The sequence below is a fragment of the Oncorhynchus clarkii genome, chromosome 28 (assembly GCF_045791955.1).
Source record: "Oncorhynchus clarkii lewisi isolate Uvic-CL-2024 chromosome 28, UVic_Ocla_1.0, whole genome shotgun sequence".
NCBI classification, from domain to species: Eukaryota; Metazoa; Chordata; class Actinopteri; order Salmoniformes; family Salmonidae; genus Oncorhynchus; species Oncorhynchus clarkii.
Genome location: NC_092174.1, coordinates 34,899,564 through 34,919,015, shown reverse-complemented (window position 1 = coordinate 34,919,015; position 19,452 = coordinate 34,899,564). Strand labels below are relative to the sequence as shown.

The window sequence follows — 19,452 nt, the reverse complement described above, 5'->3', positions numbered from 1 at the left end:
ATCGCACAGCAAGAACTGGAAAATCTGGTGCAGTACATGAGGAGGAGATGCACTGCAGTACTTAATGCAGCTGGTGGCCAACCCAGATACTGACTGTTACTTTTGATTTTGACCCCCCCCCCCCCCTTTGTTCAGGGACACATTATTCCATTTCTGTTAGTCACATGTCTGTGGAACTTGTTCAGTTTATGTCTCAGTATTTGAATCTTGTGATGTTCATACAAATATTTACACATGTTAAGTTTGCTGAAAATAAACACAGTTGACAGTTAGAGGACATTTCTTTTTTTGCTGAGTGTAGGTAAAAGAAGAGCAGGATATGAAAAATGTGGAACAGGAGAAAAGAGTGGAGGAGACAGGGATAGAAAGAGAGATAAAGAGCAGAAGAGATGGATAGAGGGGAAAACAGCAGCCATGAAGGGAAGAAGAGCGATCAGGAGAGCAGCCATGAGGGGAAGAAGAGCGATCAGGAGAGCAGCCATAAGGGGAAGAAGAGCGATCAGGAAAGCAGCCATGAGGGGAAGAAGAGTGATCAGAAGAGCAGCCATGAGGGGAAGAAGAGCGATCAGGAGAGCAGCCATGAGGGGAAGAAGAGCGATCAGGAGAGCAGCCATGAGGGGAAGAAGAGCGATCAGGAGAGCAGCCATGAGGGGAAGAAGAGCGATCAGGAGAGCAGCCATGAGGGGAAGAAGAGCGATCAGGAGAGCAGCCATGAGGGGAAGAAGAGTGATCAGGAAAGCAGCCATGAGGGGAAGAAGAGTGATCAGAAGAGCAGCCATGAGGGGAAGAAGAGCGATCAGGAGAGCAGCCATGAGGGGAAGAAGAGCGATCAGGAAAGCAGCCATGAGGGGAAGAAGAGTGATCAGAAGAGCAGCCATGAGGGGAAGAAGAGCGATCAGGAGAGCAGCCATGAGGGGAAGAAGAGTGATCAGAAGAGCAGCCATGAGGGGAAGAAGAGCGATCAGGAGAGCAGCCATGAGGGGAAGAAGAGTGATCAGGAGAGCAGCCATGAGGGGAAGAGGTGTCTGTCCGTACCTCTGTAGAAGCCGAAGAAGCCTTCATAGCGCAGCACCTTCTTGGCACAGTCAAAGCTGTTCTTGTACATCAGTTCTCCTACGAACGAGCCTGTACTCCTCTGGTTCTGCATCCTGGTCTTAACCAGGTCTATAGGATACACCGCTGTCGCTCCCGTAGCTACACACACACAGTCTTGTTTTACTAACCTTGTGAGGACACAGTTGATTCCTATTCAAAATCCTATTTTCGCTAACCCCGAAACCTAACCTTAACCCTAAACCTAACCTTCAACAAGCAAGCCTAATTGTTTTTATTTTTGGTTGTTGTATTTTACCCCCTTTTTTGATCTCGTCTCACTGCCGGCCTGCCACAAGAGCTCGATGAGCCAAGTAAAGCCCCCCGGCAAAACCCTTGCCAAACCCCCACGAAGCTGGGCCAATTGTACGCTGCCCTATGGGACTCCCGATCACGTCCGGTTGTGATACAGCCCGTGATCGAACACAGGTCTGTAGTGACGCACCTAGCTATGCCTTAGACCACTGCACCACTCGGGAGGCCCCCTAATTTAAACCCTAAACCGCCTAGAAATAGTCCAAATGTCCCCAGTTGGTAGAACTTCTGTTCTGTTTAATATGCTATAGTTAAATGATTCTATAGTTAAACATGTCTGTCGACATACACAGAAGATTTGAACCATCTCAAATGAGCTTCTAAGTCTGCTATTGAAACTGGAAATATTTCAAATGTACTATCCCTTACCTGAAACCTTACCCCCATCCCTTACCTAACCCAGTCCCTTACCTCACCCCACCCCCCTTACTGCATCACCCCGTCCCCAGTCCCTTACTGCATCACCCCGTCCCCAGTCCCTTACTGCATCACCCCCTCCCCACCACCCTTACTGCATCACCCCGTCCCCAGTCCCTTACCTCACCCTCTCCCCAGTCCCTTACCTCACCCCGAGTCCCTTACTGCATCACTCCCTCCCCAGTCCCTTACTGCATCACCCCCCCGACCCTTACTGCATCACCCCCTCCCCAGTCCCTTACTGCATCACCCCCTCCCCACCCCCCTTACTGCATCACCCCCTCCCCAGTCCCTTACCTCACCCCACCCCCCTTACTGCATCACCCCCTCCCCGAGTCCCTTACTGCATCACCCCCTCCCCGAGTCCCTTACTGCATCACCCCCTCCCCGAGTCCCTTACTGCATCACCCCCTCCCCGAGTCCCTTACTGCATCACCCCCTCCCCGAGTCCCTTACTGCATCACCCCCTCCCCGAGTCCCTTACTGCATCACCCCCTCCCCGAGTCCCTTACTGCATCACCCCCTCCCCAGCCCCTTACTGCATCACCCCCTCCCCAGCCCCTTACTGCATCACCCCCTCCCCAGCCCCTTACTGCATCACCCCCTCCCCAGCCCCTTACTGCATCACCCCCTCCCCAGCCCCTTACTGCATCACCCCCTCCCAAGTCCCTTACCCCTCCCCAGTCCCTTACTGCATCACCCCCTCCCCAGTCCCTTACCCCTCCCCAGTCCCTTACCGCATCACCCCCTCCCCAGTCCCTTACCCCTCCCCAGTCCCTTACTGCATCACCCCCTCCACAGTCCCTTACCCCTCCCCAGTCCCTTACCCCTCCCCAGTCCCTTACTGCATCACCCCCTCCACAGTCCCTTACCCCTCCCCAGTCCCTTACCCCTCCCCAGTCCCTTACCCCTCCCCAGTCCCTTACCCCTCCCCAGTCCCTTACCTCCAGCAATTGAGCCCAAGCTGAAACGGTAGGCTGACTCTGCAACCTGCAGCAACACTGACCTGGAACCATCACCCTGGCTCTGCTATAGAGGGACAGAGAGAGAGAGAGTCACACATGCATGCTCATTTACTTGAGCGCGCACACACACACACACGCGCGCGCGCGCACACACACTATCACACCCACCCACACACACTAGCACACCAGCACACCCACCCACACCCACCCACCCACACTAGCACACCCACACTAGCACACCCACCCACACTAGCACACACCCACCCCCACTAGCACACCCACCCACACACACACTAGCACCCCCACCCCCACTAGCACACACACACACAAACACACTAGCACACACACACCAGCACACACAAACTGAAAGAGCGAACCACTGCTTTTAATCAGGGCAAGGCGACCGGAAACATCACAGAATACAAACAGTGTAGCTATTCCCTCCGCAAGACAATCAAACAAGCTAAGCGTCAGTATAGAGACAAAGTAGCGTTGCAATTCAACAGCCCAGACACGAGAGGTATGTGTCAGGGTCTTCAGTCAATCACGGACTACAAAAAGAAAACCAGCCCAGTCGCAGACTTCTATGTAAGAATGCTGTTCAGACTACAGCTCAGCATTTAACACCATAGTACTCTCCAAACTCGCCATTAAGCTCGAGAACCTGGGTCTCGACCCCGCCCTGTGCAACTGTGTCCTGGACTTTCTGACGAGACGCCCCCAGGTGGTGAGGGTAGGAAACAATATCTCCACCCCGCTGATCCTCAACACTGGGGAGAAGATGGAAAGTTAAGTTCCTCGGCGTACACATCACGGACAAACTGAAATGGTCCACCCAGACAGACAGTGTGTTGAAGGCGCAACAGCGCATCAGGAGGCTGAAGAAATTTGGATTGTCACCACTCAAACTTTTACAGATGCACAATCGAGAGCATCCTGTCGGGCTGTATCACCGCCAGGTACGGCAATTGCTCCGCCCACAACCGTAAGGCTCTCAAGAGGGTAGTGAGGTCTGCACAACGCATCACTGGGGGCAAACTACCTGCCCTCCAGGACACCTACAGTACCCGATGTCACAGGAAGGCCATAAAGATCATCAAGGACAACAACCACCCGAGCCACTGCCTGTACACCCCGCTATCATCCAGAAGGCGAGGTCAGTACAGGTGCATCAAAGCAGGAACCGAGAGACTGAAAAACAGCTTCTATCTCAAGGCCATCAGACTGTTAAACAGCCACCACTAACATTGAGTGGCTGCTGCCAACATACTGACTCAACTCCAGCTCACTTTAATAATAAAAAATGTGATGTAATAAATGTATCACTAGTCACTTTATATAATGTTTACATACCCTACATTACTCATCTCATATGTATATGCTGTCCTCTATACCATCTACTGTATCTTGCCTATGCCGTTTGGCCATCTCTCATTCATATATTTTTATGTACATATTCTTATTCATTCCTTTACACTTGTGTGTATAAGGTAGTTGTTATGAAATAGTTAGATTACTTGTTAGATATTACTGCATGTTTAGAACTAGAAGCACAGGCATTTCGCTACAATCACATTAACATCTGCTAACCATGTGTATATGACAAATAAAGTTATTTGACACACCCACACACACTAGCGCGCACACACACACTAGCGCACAAACAGTAACACGCACACACACACTAGCGCACACACACACTAGAGCACACTAGCGCAAACACACACACTAGCGCCCGCGCACACACACACTAGCGCACACACACACTAGCGCGCGCACACACACACACTAGCGCACACACACACACTAGCGCACACACACACACTAGCACACACACACAAGCGCACACACACACGCACTAGCGCACACACACACGCACTAGCGCACACACACACGCACTAGCGCACACACACGCACTAGCAAGCACACACGCACTAGCAAGCACACACGCACTAGCAAGCACACACGCACTAGCAAGCACACACGCACGCACTAGCAAGCACACACACACACTGGCGCGCGCGCACGCTAGGGCACGCACGCAGACACAACCCCAACGCTCACACAGCTCCAACGCGCGCACACACGCACTGGCGCACACACACTAGCACACGCACTAGCACGCACGCACGCACACACACACACACACACACACACACACACACTAGCGCGCGCACACACGGACAGTGGCGCGCACACACGGACAGTGGCGCGCACACACGGACAGTGGCGCGCACACACGGACAGTGGCGCGCACACACGGACAGTGGCGCGCACACACGGACAGTGGCGCGCACACACGGACAGTGGCGCGCACACACGGACACTGGCGCGCACACACGGACACTGGCGCGCACACACGGACACTGGTGCGCACACACGGACACTGGCGCACACACGGACACTGGCGCACACACGGACACTGGCGCACACACGGACACTAGCGCACACACTGACACTAGCACACACACTGACACTAGCACACACGGACACTAGCACACACACTGACACTAGCACACACGGACACTAGCACACACACTGACACTAGCACACACACTGACACTAGCACACACTGACACTAGCACACACACTGACACTAGCACACACACTGACACTAGCACACACAGACAGGTCTCTTACCTGTTTCTGTATCTCAGCCAGGTGATAGGGCAGCGCTCCCTCCTCCAGTGGGGCTATCCTCTCAATGTCAGAAACGTTCAGACGTCTGAGGCAAAACACAGCACCATTACCAGACAGTATACAATAAGCTTGCCCCAGCATTCTGAACAGGTATGTTTGGTAAGGCACACATACATTATGCATACAGTGCAAGGCTGAAGAGCGATACTCATGCATGTGTTTACCCAGAGTGGGAGTGAAGGCCTGATAACTGGTACAGGATGTCGATCTCCATGGGAGAGATCTGGCCAAACTTGTTAGCAGCAAAGATAAACTCCTCTAGAGAGAGGGAGATCAAGAGGGAGGAAGAGGGGAAGAGAAACAGTGTGATAGAGAAAAAGAGATGGTTAACAAGTCTGCATAACACAGACATACTACATAGAGATTGAGAGAGCTCGCCAAAGACTCTTCAACATGACAGTTCCTCTGCTGGCAGCTAACAGACGACTGGGAAGGGTGATCCCACTACTGCTCTCACATGTCCGAAACAGGGTACTCCCCAGGATTTTTTAACAAGGTGGTTCTGCTGAGTACGGCCGGGGAGGAGACCCAGAGGGTGGTAGTGCCCCCCTTTGGACTCAGAGATTTGGGCGTTTAACACCTGTAACTGCCATTTCCCGCAATCTAGAGCAAAAAAATGCCTAATGAGAAAAACGCAACAAAAAAGCTAATATTAAATAAAAGTAGTTAATTTTGTATTTGTTGTATTACATAGTGGAGCAGCCAGTCCACAAAGGTGGAGCAGTGCCTCTCGCATTCTTTGGGGAGAACCCTGGTGTGTCGGTACAGTACAGTGTGTGTGGAAGGGTATACGATTGGTATGGATGGGAATACGTGTTACCCCTAGTGACCAGTGTGTTACCCTTAGTGACCAGTGTGTTACCCCTAGTGACCAGTGTGTTACCCCTAGTGACCAGTGTGCTACCCCTAGTGACCAGTGTGTTACCCCTAGTGACCAGTGTGTTACCCCTAGTGACCAGTGTGTTACCCCTAGTGACCAGTGTGTTACCCCTAGTGACCAGTGTGTTACCCCTAGTGACCAGTGTGTTACCCCTAGTGACCAGTGTGTTACCCCTAGTGACCAGTGTGTTACCTTTAGTGACCAGTGTATCCTTGCGGCTACCGGCCAGTGTGCTGTAGATCTTGCGGATCAGCTCCATGTTGTTTAGGAGAGAGTTAAATGCATTGAAGTAGGAGAAGCTGACCATGTGAGAGGTGCTGCCCCCCGCAGCCTGGGAGAACAATCACACAGAGGAGGGTTAGAACAGCCAGGCCTCCCCCTGACCTCCCCAACACACCATCACATTTACAGTACACACACGCTCTTACCGAAACCAGGTTTTCCTCCACGAACGGTGTGAGCACGTGGTGTCGGATGGTGGCCATGATGTCACTAAAGTCCATGGCAGAGATTGTGCCGCTTTTGTTCTTGTCCTTCTGGGCAAAGGCCTGGCGCGCATGTTCCAACTGTAACTCCTGTAGACAAAGAAGACTGTGTGTGTGTATGTGTGTGTGTGTGTGTGTGTGTGTGTGTGTGTGCGCGCGCCTGTGCGCGTGTGTGTGTGTGCGTACCTGTAGGAACTGGGTGAACTCGAGGTAGCTAAGGCGTTTTTTGCGATCGTGTCCAAAGTGCAGGCGGATGAACTCACAGTCCCAGTTAAAGGGGATGTGGTGGTGCACTGTGGTCTGGCTGAAGATGTCCCGCACATTCTCTGTTAAAGGGGAGGATAAAGTGAGAGAGAACCATAGAATTGGAATGAGTAGAATGGGCTTGCCATTGAATGCAATGTTGTGTTGGGAGAAAAAGCGGCCATATTGGGTGTACCATTTTTAAATCTGTTTCTTTCTGTGAACACAGGGACAATCTGTTCTACTCATTCTGATTCTATGCCAGATTCATGAGATTTAGAATTACAGTAACCTTTAGGCTGAGTGAGTATACTAACAATTTTTATTAGGCATGCCAGGCACACACACCCCCCCTCAAGCACTAAAAAGTGTGTGAGAGAGTGATTTAGAGAGAACGTAATAGTGTGCTAAATCGTAATCCCATGAACAATTAAATTATTGCAACATTTTCTGGGCTGAAACCATGGGAACAGTTGACGAAAGCATGTACACACAGTAACGTACCAAAAGAGATGTCTCCAGTGCCAGTCTTGTCAAACAGCTGGAAGGCTACGATGAAGAGGGCATCCGGAACACACAGCACCGACTCAAATGCTAAGAACTCCTGGAACGAGATCAGCCTGTGTGTGTTTTGTGGAAAGAGAGAAAGAGAGGCAACATTAAAACACATTACACACATGAAGCCATGCAGGACAAAGCTTCAGTTACACAACATCCAATCAGAAGGAGAAAGGCTCAGCTTTCGCTGAAACATCAGAAAAATGTCAACAATGATGTAGGGTGAGATTAGACCATGCAGTATTTCTAAAAATACTGCATGGTTTCTCCAGACTGAACTAAAATTAGAAGGTTCATTGGGGATTGGCTGCTTGTAGGTCATTACTTTTAATCAGCTCTGAATGACACAGATGTGTGGTTCTGCACCGTGCCAAGCGTGTGCAAAGCCGCCATCAAGGCAAAGGGTTGCTATTTTGAAGAATATAAAAATATATATATATTTAGATACGTTTAACACTTTTTTTGGTTACTACATGATTCCATGTGTGTTGTTTCATAGTTTTGATGTCTTCACAATTATTACAATTACTACGATAGAGGTCGACCGATTAATCGGAATGGCCGAACAATTAGGGCCGATTTCAAGTTTTTCTAACAATCGGTAATCGTCATTTTTGGACAATGATTATGGCCGATTACATTGCCCTCCACGAGGAGACTGCGTGGCAGGCTGACTACCTGTTATGCGAGTGCAGCAAGGAGCCAAGGTAAGGTGCTATCTAGCATTAAACTTATCTTATAAAAAACTATCTTAACAATCACTAGTTAACTACACATGGTTGATGATATTACTAGTTTATCTAGCTTGTCCTGTGTTGAATATAATTGATACGGTGCCTGTTAATTTATCATTGAATCATAGCCTACTTCACCAAACGGGTGATTAACAAGCGCATTCGCGAAAAAAAGCACTGTCTTTGCACCAATGTGTACCTAACCCTAAACATCAACGCCTTTCTTAAAATCAATACCTGCTGTCGTGGCTGAATCAGAATTAGTTAGGTAACATAGATAAATAAGATGTTTTATCTTATTTTTGGACTATACTGGTAGTTGCAGTTCTCTCTTCTCCAGGGCTTAGTCACTAGGGGCCCAGAGAGGGGAGAGGTCAGGCTGGTCTTCATATGTCATTGTATCTGTTAAACCATGTGATGCTATGAAGAATATCAGAAGGGGAGGATTACAGAATGGAGGCTTGTCTTCTTATGGGAATGTGTCTGTAACTATTGTATGTCCCCTCTGAGGTTGCCATTATCTTGATTTAGTTTATGACCTAAGATGCTCACTGTCTCTGTGAGCTTGTCCAGGAGGGGTTGTATTTGAGATGGGAGTATCTAGAATTGACAATTGATATATGCCATTGGATGAGGTAATGTTTTGGTCCTAAGTGGTACCAAGAACGAGATTAGAATCTCGTCTAAGAGAGCAAACTGAACAATAATTTATAGCTAATGCTATCTAGCTATGGGATACTCCTCTCTCAAGTAAAGTCTTCCTTTGTAATGTTCCTAAGTGTTTCGTCATGTGAGTTGAGATGGGTGTGTCTTAGCTATAAATGATACTAAGAATTGTTTTGTAAGCACTCTCAGAGAATTCATTTATAGACACTGAATTGATCTGAGAGTCACAGGGCTATGGCGAAGCTCATATATAATTAAAGATGGACTTTATAATATAACTCTGACTTGTGTGGTTTGCTCGCTCAATGTTTAGTAATACAGGAAATTACCACGACACTGCATATTTAGTTAATATTGTCTGCTAACATGAATTTCGTTGAACTATGAAATTGTTTCACTTCTCTTGCGTTCTGTGTAAGCAGAGTCAGGGTAAATGCAGCAGTTTGGGCCACCTGGCTCGTTGTGAACTGTGTGAAGATCATTTCTTCCTAACAAAAACCGTCATTAATTTGCCAGAATTGTACATAATTATGACATAACTTTGAAGGTTGTGCAATGTAACAGCAATATTTAGACTTACGGATGCCACCCGTTAGATAAAATACAGAACGGTTCCATATTTCACTGAAAGAATAAACGTTTTGTTTTCAAAATGATACTTTGCGGATTTGACCATATTAATGACCTAAGGCTCGTATTTCTGTGTTTTATTATATTAAGTCTATGATATGATAGAGCAGACTGACTGAGCGGTGGTAGGCAGCAGCAGGCTTGTAAGCATTCATTCAAACAGCACTTTCCTGCATTTGCCAGCAGCTCTTAACTGTGCTTCAAGCATTGCACTGTTTAGGACTTCAAGCCTATCAACTCCCGAGATTAGGCTGGCAATACTAAAGTACCTATTAGAACATCCAATAGTCAAAGGTATATGAAATACAAATGGTATAGAGAGAAATAGTCCTATAATAACCTAAAACGTATTACCTGGGAATATTGAAGACTCATGTTAAAAAGGAACCACCATGTTTCATATGTTCTGAGCAAGGAACTTAAACATTAGCTTTTTTACATGGCACATATTGCCCTTTTACTTTCTTCTCCAACACTTATTTTTTGCATTATATAAACCAAATTGAACATGTTTTATTATTTATTTGAAACTAAATAGATTTTATTGATTTATTATATTAAGTTAAAACAAGTGTTCATTCAGTAGTTGTAATTGTCATTATTACAAATATATATAAAAATCGTCCGATTAATCGGTATCGGCTTTTTTTGGTCCTCCAATAAATCGGTATCGGCATTGAAAAATCATAAAATCCGTTGACCCCTATTCTACAATGTAGAAAATAGTAAAAATAAAGAACTACGCTTGAAAGAATTGGTGTGTCCAAACTTTTGACTGGAACTACTGTACATCAGATAGGTGCAGTGAAATGTGTTGTTTTACAGGGTCAGCCATAATAGTAGTGTGCCTGCCCCCTGGGGAATGTTAGGGTAAAGTGCTTTGCTCAAGGGCACAGTTTTTTTTTTTTATATACCTTGTTGGCTTTGGTATTTGAACCAGCAACTTTTGGTTACTGACCCAACACTAACTTCTAGGCTACCTGACGCTAGGCTACCTGACGCTAGGCTACCTGACGCTAGGCTACCTGACGCTAGGCTACCTGACGCTAGGCTACCTGACGCTAGGCTACCTGGAAACTGCTTGTGTCTGTGTAGCGGTATTGTAAGAGAGGGGTAAAGATATATATTAGGCAGGTATTAACCCTGCTGAAAGGAAAAGAGTAGGATAGATGGAGTACTGCTACCAGACACACATCAGCCGAAGAGAGGGTAGCCTGTTTGCCAGATATATTCTCTCTCCACTGGCTAACACACACGTCACAGCACAGGGGTAATCCAAACATTAATACCGCATACAATAGTAATGGCTGAGCAATTTAAACACAACTTTATAGAAACAATTGACAAGAAAGAACCCAGTCATCAACATTAGAGGATTTGCAATATTCTGTATTACCTCACAGTGGAGGAGTGGGGGTAATGAATGGGTGTGTCGGGGGGATGTTCATAGACAAAACAAAGAAGGCCTTAAAAAAAATGTAATTACATTTTTTTTTTTTTTTTTTAAAGGAGTCCAATATTTGGAACCAAGGACTGATCACCCCAAGCCACAAAAGTGGAGGCAAATTTGACCCCAATTACTACCGTAGGATGTGTGTCAACATCAACCTTGGGAAAACCCTCTGCATTATTATTAACAGCAGTACATTTCGTCAGTGAAAACAATGTACTGATCAAATGTCAAAAATGGGCTTTTTACCAAATTACCGTACGACCTCATTATCCAACGACCTCATCACCACTGTTATTATAATTGTTTTGCTTCACAGTATCTCTACTTGCACATTCAACTTCTGCACATCAATCACTCTAGTGTTTAATTGCTAAATTGTATTATTTCACCACAATGGCCTATTTACTGCCTTACCTCATTTGCACACACTGTATATAGACCGTTTCTCTATTGTATTATTGACTGTATGTTTGTTTATTCCATGTGTAACTCTGCGTTGTTTGTGTCGCACTGCTTTGCTTTATCTTGGCCAGGTCGCAGTTGTAAATGAGAACTTGTTCTCAACTAGCCTACCTGGTTAAATAAAGGTGTTCTCAACTAGCCTACCTGGTTAAATAAAGGTGTTCTCAACTGGCCTACCTGGTTAAATAAAGGTGTTCTCAACTGGCCTACCTGGTTAGAACTTGTTCTCAACTAGCCTACCTGGTTAAATAAAGGTGTTCTCAACTAGCCTACCTGGTTAAATAAAGGTGTTCTCAACTGGCCTACCTGGTTAAATAAAGGTGTTCTCAACTGGCCTACCTGGTTAAATAAAGGTGTTCTCAACTGGCCTACCTGGTTAAATAAAGGTGTTCTCAACTGGCCTACCTGGTTAAATAAAGGTGTTCTCAACTGGCCTACCTGGTTAAATAAAGGTGTTCTCAACTGGCCTACCTGGTTAAATAAAGGTGTTCTCAACTAGCCTACCTGGTTAAATAAAGGTGTTCTCAACTAGCCTACCTGGTTAAATAAAGGTGTTCTCAACTAGCCTACCTGGTTAAATAAAGGTGTTCTCAACTAGCCTACCTGGTTAAATAAAGGTGTTCTCAACTAGCCTACCTGGTTAAATAAAGGTGTTCTCAACTAGCCTACCTGGTTAAATAAAGGTGTTCTCAACTAGCCTACCTGGTTAAATAAAGGTGTTCTCAAACTAGCCTACCTGGTTAAATAAAGGTGTTCTCAAACTAGCCTACCTGGTTAAATAAAGGTGTTCTCAACTAGCCTACCTGGTTAAATAAAGGTGTTCTCAACTGGCCTACCTGGTTAAATAAAGGTGTTCTCAACTGGCCTACCTGGTTAAATAAAGGTGTTCTCAACTGGCCTGTTCTCAACTGGCCTACCTGGTTAAATAAAGGTGTTCTCAACTGGCCTACCTGGTTAAATAAAGGTGTTCTCAACTGGCCTACCTGGTTAAATAAAGGTGTTCTCAACTGGCCTACCTGGTTAAATAAAGGTGTTCTCAACTGGCCTACCTGGTTAAATAAAGGTGTTCTCAACTGGCCTACCTGGTTAAATAAAGGTGTTCTCAACTGGCCTACCTGGTTAAATAAAGGTGTTCTCAACTGGCCTACCTGGTTAAATAAAGGTGTTCTCAACTGGCCTACCTGGTTAAATAAAGGTGTTCTCAACTGGCCTACCTGGTTAAATAAAGGTGTTCTCAACTGGCCTACCTGGTTAAATAAAGGTGTTCTCAACTGGCCTACCTGGTTAAATAAAGGTGTTCTCAACTGGCCTACCTGGTTAAATAAAGGTGTTCTCAACTGGCCTACCTGGTTAAATAAAGGTGTTCTCAACTGGCCTACCTGGTTAAATAAAGGTGTTCTCAACTGGCCTACCTGGTTAAATAAAGGTGTTCTCAACTGGCCTACCTGGTTAAATAAAGGTGTTCTCAACTAGCCTACCTGGTTAAATAAAGGTGTTCTCAACTGGCCTACCTGGTTAAATAAAGGTGTTCTCAACTGGCCTACCTGGTTAAATAAAGGTGTTCTCAACTAGCCTACCTGGTTAAATAAAGGTGTTCTCAACTAGCCTACCTGGTTAAATAAAGGTGTTCTCAACTAGCCTACCTGGTTAAATAAAGGTGTTCTCAACTGGCCTACCTGGTTAAATAAAGGTGTTCTCAACTGGCCTACCTGGTTAAATAAAGGTGTTCTCAACTGGCCTACCTGGTTAAATAAAGGTGTTCTCAACTGGCCTACCTGGTTAAATAAAGGTGTTCTCAACTGGCCTACCTGGTTAAATAAAGGTGTTCTCAACTGGCCTACCTGGTTAAATAAAGGTGTTCTCAACTAGCCTACCTGGTTAAATAAAGGTGAAATACAAAAATATTTTAAAATATATATACAAATATGGAAAAAACTTGATCGCCTTAACTAGAATCTGAAGTCAAATGTCTACTGACATTTGACATCTGCCTGCAGCAGCAGGCTCGTAAGCATTCATTCAAACAGCACTTTCATGCGTTTTGCCAGCAGCTCTTCGCAAGCACAGCGCTGTTTATGACTTCAAGTCTATCAGCCTAATGGCTGTTGTAACCAACGTGAAATGGCTAGCCAGTTAGCTGGGTGTGCGCTAATAGCGTTTCAAACGTCACTCGCTCTGAGACTTGGAGTAGTTATTCCTCTTGCTCTGCAAGGGCCGCGGCTTTTGTGGAGCGATGGGTAACGCTGCTTAGAGTGTGGCTGTTGTTAATGTGTCCCTGGTTCGAGCCCAGGTAGGGGCGAGGAGAGGGACGGAAGCTATACTGTTACACTGGCAATACTATAGTGCCTATAAGAACATCCAATAGTCAAAAGGTATATGAAATACAAATGGTAGAGAGCGAAATATTTGTATAAATACTATATTAACTAAAACTTCTTACCTTGGAATATTGAAGTCTCATGTTAAAAGGAACCACCAACTTTCATATGTTCTCATGTTTTGAGCAAGGAACTCAAACCCTAGCTTTTTTACATGGCACATATTTCAATTTTACTTCTCCAACACTTTGTTTTTGCATTGTTTAAACCAAATTGAACATGTTTCATTATTATTTGAGGCTAAATTGATTTTTATTGATGTATTATATAAAGTTAAAACAAGTGTTCATTCAGTATTGTTGTAATTGTCATTATTACATGTTTTATTATTATTATTATTATTAATAATATATATTTATTTTTTAAATTTATTTATTTTATTTTTTTAATCGGCCGATCCCGATTTTTTGGGGTCCTCCAATAATTGGTATCGGCGTTGAAAAATCATAATCGGTCGACCTCTAATCCCAAGCTTGTAGCGTCTTACCGAAGAAGACTCGAGGCTGTAATCGCTGCCCAATAATTACTTGACACATTGGGGGGAAAAAAATAGAAAAAAAATGAGTAAACTACAATGCTATTTGGCACAGAGAGTACTCAGTGTACAGACTCAGTGAGCTTAGCCTAGTTATTGAGAGGCCACTGTAGGCAGACTTGGCTCTCAAAACAAATTCAAGATTTATGACCTGTTGCCACAAGAAAAGGGCAACCAGTGAATAACAAACACCATTGTAAATAGAACCCATATGTATTTCCCTTTTGTACTTTAACTATTTGCACATTGTTACAACACTGCATATAGCCATAATATGACATTTCAAATGTCTCTATACCTTTGGTACTTTTGTGAGTGTAATGTTTACTGTACATTTTTTATTTCTTATTATTTAATTTGCTTTGGCAATGTAAACATATGTCCCATGCAAATAAAGCCCTTTGAATTGAAATGAGACACAGGAGAGAGAAATAGAAAGGGAAGGAGACAAGGCAGGATGCTTGAGCAACTGTTCCACAGAAAAGGAGAACAGAGAGAGAGAAGGGAGGCAGCTCTTTACCCATCTTTTGGTGAAGAGAGGGTATGCGAAATAAAGATAGACATAGAGGAGGATGACAGAGAGAGGGTGAATGTAGGCAGCTCCTTACCCGTCCTTGGTGGTATCAGCTACACCTGCGATGAGCTGGACAGTTTTGGGGTTGTGATGGATCTGTGTGTGTAGGCCCAGGTATTTCTGCACAAAGTCCCCCGGGGTCATCAACTTCTCGCCATCTGCATCCACCACACTGGCATGCTGGAGGGGTTATGACAGAGTCACACTGGGTCCCTTCCTTGTACTGTTATAAAAATCATAACCCTGAGCATTATCAACTCCTCTGTCATGCTTAGAAGGGTTACGACAGAAACCCACATCACGTCATTTTGAGTTTCCTGCTAAACACTGACATGTTGAGGGGGTTAGGATAGAATGCATACAGGTGGAGTTTGAGTTCCTGACTTAACGCTTATCCAACACACTGGCACGCTAAGGTGGTTCTAAATGTGACGCTATAATGTGGCTCTTACTTCTTCCCGGGTAGACACACACGATTAGGGCATTGATTTTGTTAAGGCCTCACACTCTGGCAGTATAAACTGTGCACTGTGTGTAGACACCGTCTGAACAACTGGAAAGCCTATATGCATAAGATATACTCAATCAATGAGCATCACTCTCCAAATATAACTACGTATGACAATGGCCACAGAAAGTAGTTTGGGGGTGCTGCAATTTTTTTCTTGCCCATGTCTATATCAGACCACTAACACAGAACTAGTAAAGGCCCAGTGCACTACTTTTGTGAAAATAATTTAAACTAAATGTGTGAGTGTTTACCAGCATGTGACTTGAGTTTGATAATTATCTGTACAAAACAGTTACTATGAAAATACTTATGGAATATAAAAATACTTCCTTGAAATGTTTTCCAGTCTCTTGAAATACTTTGCAAATGCAACTTTTTCTACATTAAAATGAACATTTCAGTTTCCTTTACATTTTAGTAGATGCTTTAATCCAGAGCAAATAACAGTAGTGAGTGTATACATTTTCATACTGGCCCCCCATTGGAATCGAACCCACAACCCTAGCATTGCAAGCGCTATGCTCTACCAACTGAGCCACATCACCACAAACCACTTGATGTCTCAATGCACTAAATGTTTTTCCATCATGGTGATGGAAAGTCTACAGGTACAAACCAAGATGACCAGCCTATGTACAATACAGTAATATACATTTACATTAAGTGGTTTGTAAGGATGGTAAATTAATACTGTACAAAGTGGTTGTTTTTCATGTTATTTGATCAAGAAAAATATTTAATTTGATGTAAATGTTTGAGAACAGGGTTTTGTTCTTTCTGGATTCCATTAGAATGACATCACAGATAAAGGGACAGGGCAACAACTCTTACAATTCCAACTATTGAATCCTGCAAGATACTGTTCTTCATTATACAAGTAACTTTCTTGCTAAAGCGGAGATTGAATTATTTTTTGCTGCGCAACAAATATTGGTCTGCTAATACTGGTAAAGGCCCAGTGCACCATTTTTTTTAATACAGTTCATTTTTTAAATTCGGATTTTTCAGGGGGTGCTACAGCACCCTCAGCACACCTACCCGCAGTTATGCATATGACTTGACATGTCCGACTGACAACTAAAGGTGAACTAGCCTATTTACAAAGATTCCTTAGAGGAATAAGAACTTTGTAGAAAGTATTTTGTGTAAGGTATCTTTAACTAACCTTTCATTTTAGTAATTTAGCAGACACTTTTATCCAGAACGACTGACAGGAGCAATTAGGGTTAAGAAACTAGCACAAGGGCGCACTGACCAATTTTTCATCTAGTCGGCTCGGACTAGCTGTCGCCCCAGCTTTGTGAGCTAAGCCATCTTAGGCTTTATGTTATGTTTTCAGTAGCTCTATTAGCCCATACAAGGCACGGACTGCTGTTTCATCCACAGAGCCATGAAGGATCAAGCACAACAGTGTGCAACTGTGAATACACTTTAGAAGAGCCCTTATTTATGTTCAACATGGAACTCACAGCTTCAGCGGGTTCTGAGAAATGCTGAATACTAAATGCTGTAAATCTTTCAATTTTTTGACTAATACATGACCTCTAAACTCTCACATGACATACAGTATGTAAAATGTGTATAACCCCCTTTGTATAGCCTAATGTACCATCTGCTAACTGACCAGGTGAAAGCTATGATCCCTTATTGATGTCACTTGTTATATCCACTTCAATCAGTGTAGAAGGAGAGGAGACAGGTTAAAGAAGGATTTGTAAGCCTTAAGACATTGTGTATATCTGTGTCATTCAAAGAGTGAATGGGCAAGACAAAATATTTAAGTGCCTTTGAACAGGTTATTAGGTGCCAGGCGCACTGGTTTATGTGTCAAGAATTGCAACGCTACTGGGTTTTTCACATTCAACAGTTTCCCGTGTGTATCAAGAATGGTTCACCACACAAAGGCCATCCAGCCAACTTAACACAACTATGGATACCATTGGAGTCAAGATGTGCCAGTATCCATGTGGAATTCTTTTGACACCTTGTAGAGTCCATGCTCCAATGAATTGAGTCTGTTCTGAGGGCAAAAGGGGCGCAACTCAATATTAGGAAGGTGTTCCTAATGTTTTGTACACTCTGTGTATAGGTGCCCTGCCAGGAAGGGAAACAGGCAGAACTGACAGCCCTCCCACAGTGTGAACACAGGCGTTTAGCTTTGTAATTCAGCCGATAGATGCTTGCTTACTCCATCACAGAATGCCTGCCACATTCAAACACAGGCAAATGTCACATGACTCAAGCTATGGCAGAGGGATTTCTTGTGGCAAGGTTAAATGACACTGATGTTTGCTACCAGCCGGGCACTCATGCCATGCCCATACATGTTACAGCCTGCGCTTCTCAGTGATTTAATGCATAGGGTGCATTAATACTCTATAGCCTCTTGTCCATGTAGAACAGATGAAGTGGAAACACTTGAGATACACCTTTCACCATGAATGTGTATGTTGTGTGTATTTTGGTATTTTATTAGGATTCCTATTAGCTGTTGCAAAAACTGCAGCTACTCTTCTTAAGGTTCACACAAAACATGTAATAATACTGAACATTAATAGTCAAGAACAGCTCAAGGACAGAACTACATAAAGTGTGTGGGTTGGTCTTTAAAGAGCATGGTGACACAGCTCCCCACAAGATTCCCTCAAGCTAAATCATGACTTCAGTTCACCCTGGGGGGATTGTGACCCTAGATGTTTCCCCAAGGAACTCCGTTTCGCATCATCTTCCTGATGGCGGAGGTTAGGATTTAGGGAGGGTAGCTGATTCCAAGCTGAGATTGTGAGTCACTTTGCATATAAACTGTGCATAGTGATTATTTGAGGCAGGCTAAAATTGAAGGACAAATAGTTGTTCTTACCTTCTGAAAGATAACCTTCAATTCGCTCGGGTCTGCCCGTTTGGTGGATTGCACCTGCCAAGCAATATGATTAAGATAAAAATGTTAAGGTAATGACTCGTTCTGCAGAAAAAAACAAGTACACAGCGACTAGTTACATTTACATAATGTAAACGGTTAACTAACTAGCTGTTTGGTTTTGTAATCAATACTAGCTAGCTGACACTGGGATAAAGTGTGTCTCCTTGCAATTTGAAATTTCAAATGAAAAGATTCCAAAAGCAAAGAGGACTTGAAAGACTGCTATCCTACAAGACATATCATTATTGTCAAAACGAATGCTAATGTAAAGTATCACACCAAATGTTCCTGCAGGTGAGTTGACCAGGAAACACTGCTACTGCTAACTAGCTAGCTACTGGCTAGTTAGCTACAGTAACGTTACTCAAAAGATGAAGACACAAACCCTTCTTCAAATGACTCGTTAGGTTTAAAACCGCAAAGAGCAGAACGGATAAGAGGGTATTTAGACACACGATGGTAGTTGAGTGATGCGGTTGTCATTATTGCACAATCTTGTGAGTTCGTAAATAGCTAGTATCGCAATGTTAATCAGATGTAGACGCTAGCCTTATCGCTAACTCCGCCTTGTGGATATTCATTCAAGGCCAGAGACCGGGCGTTACCGCAGTGATGCACGGAGCAATGAATGCCCTACACCCGACAAAAAGAGACTCAAGTAATCCTTTAAACGATATATTCATATACCCAATACAAAACAGATCAAACATGCAGACAACATTAAAAGCGATTTCTGAAACGTAAAGCAAGCGATGCCGAAGTCACCTTGACCGCCATGTTGGTTTTGACGTCACGAACAGTTAGTTAGCTGGCGCAGGCGCTTTCACTGCAGAATTCCAAATAAATGAATTGAAAAGCAAACTCCGGTCTAATGTGAGACGGTTGTATCAACCCCACTATTCTAGTCTAGTGCGTGTCCCTCTGACTCTGTTCT

At 44.4% G+C, this 19,452-nt stretch overlaps 1 protein-coding gene across 2 annotated transcripts in view; it reads right to left on the bottom strand.

The window, feature by feature from the left end:
* LOC139386934 (solute carrier family 25 member 12) overlaps nucleotides 1-19,452 on the bottom strand; it is a 26,699-nt gene extending 7,247 nt beyond the window's left edge. The window contains exons 1-11 of one of the 2 annotated variants that reach the window (XM_071132825.1): nucleotides 19,284-19,452; nucleotides 18,459-18,512; nucleotides 15,122-15,267; nucleotides 7,602-7,717; nucleotides 7,041-7,180; nucleotides 6,798-6,944; nucleotides 6,562-6,700; nucleotides 5,654-5,747; nucleotides 5,430-5,514; nucleotides 2,769-2,853; nucleotides 1,036-1,194 (exon numbers count right to left, since the gene is read on the bottom strand). In XM_071132825.1, coding sequence (XP_070988926.1) covers nucleotides 1,036-1,194; nucleotides 2,769-2,853; nucleotides 5,430-5,514; nucleotides 5,654-5,747; nucleotides 6,562-6,700; nucleotides 6,798-6,944; nucleotides 7,041-7,180; nucleotides 7,602-7,717; nucleotides 15,122-15,267; nucleotides 18,459-18,512; nucleotides 19,284-19,295 — 1,177 coding nt within the window. In that variant the 5' untranslated portion in view covers nucleotides 19,296-19,452. Of the gene's footprint in view, nucleotides 1-1,035; nucleotides 1,195-2,768; nucleotides 2,854-5,429; nucleotides 5,515-5,653; nucleotides 5,748-6,561; nucleotides 6,701-6,797; nucleotides 6,945-7,040; nucleotides 7,181-7,601; nucleotides 7,718-15,121; nucleotides 15,268-18,458; nucleotides 18,513-18,903 lie in introns of both variants that reach the window. The other variant, XM_071132827.1, reaches the window with a different exon arrangement.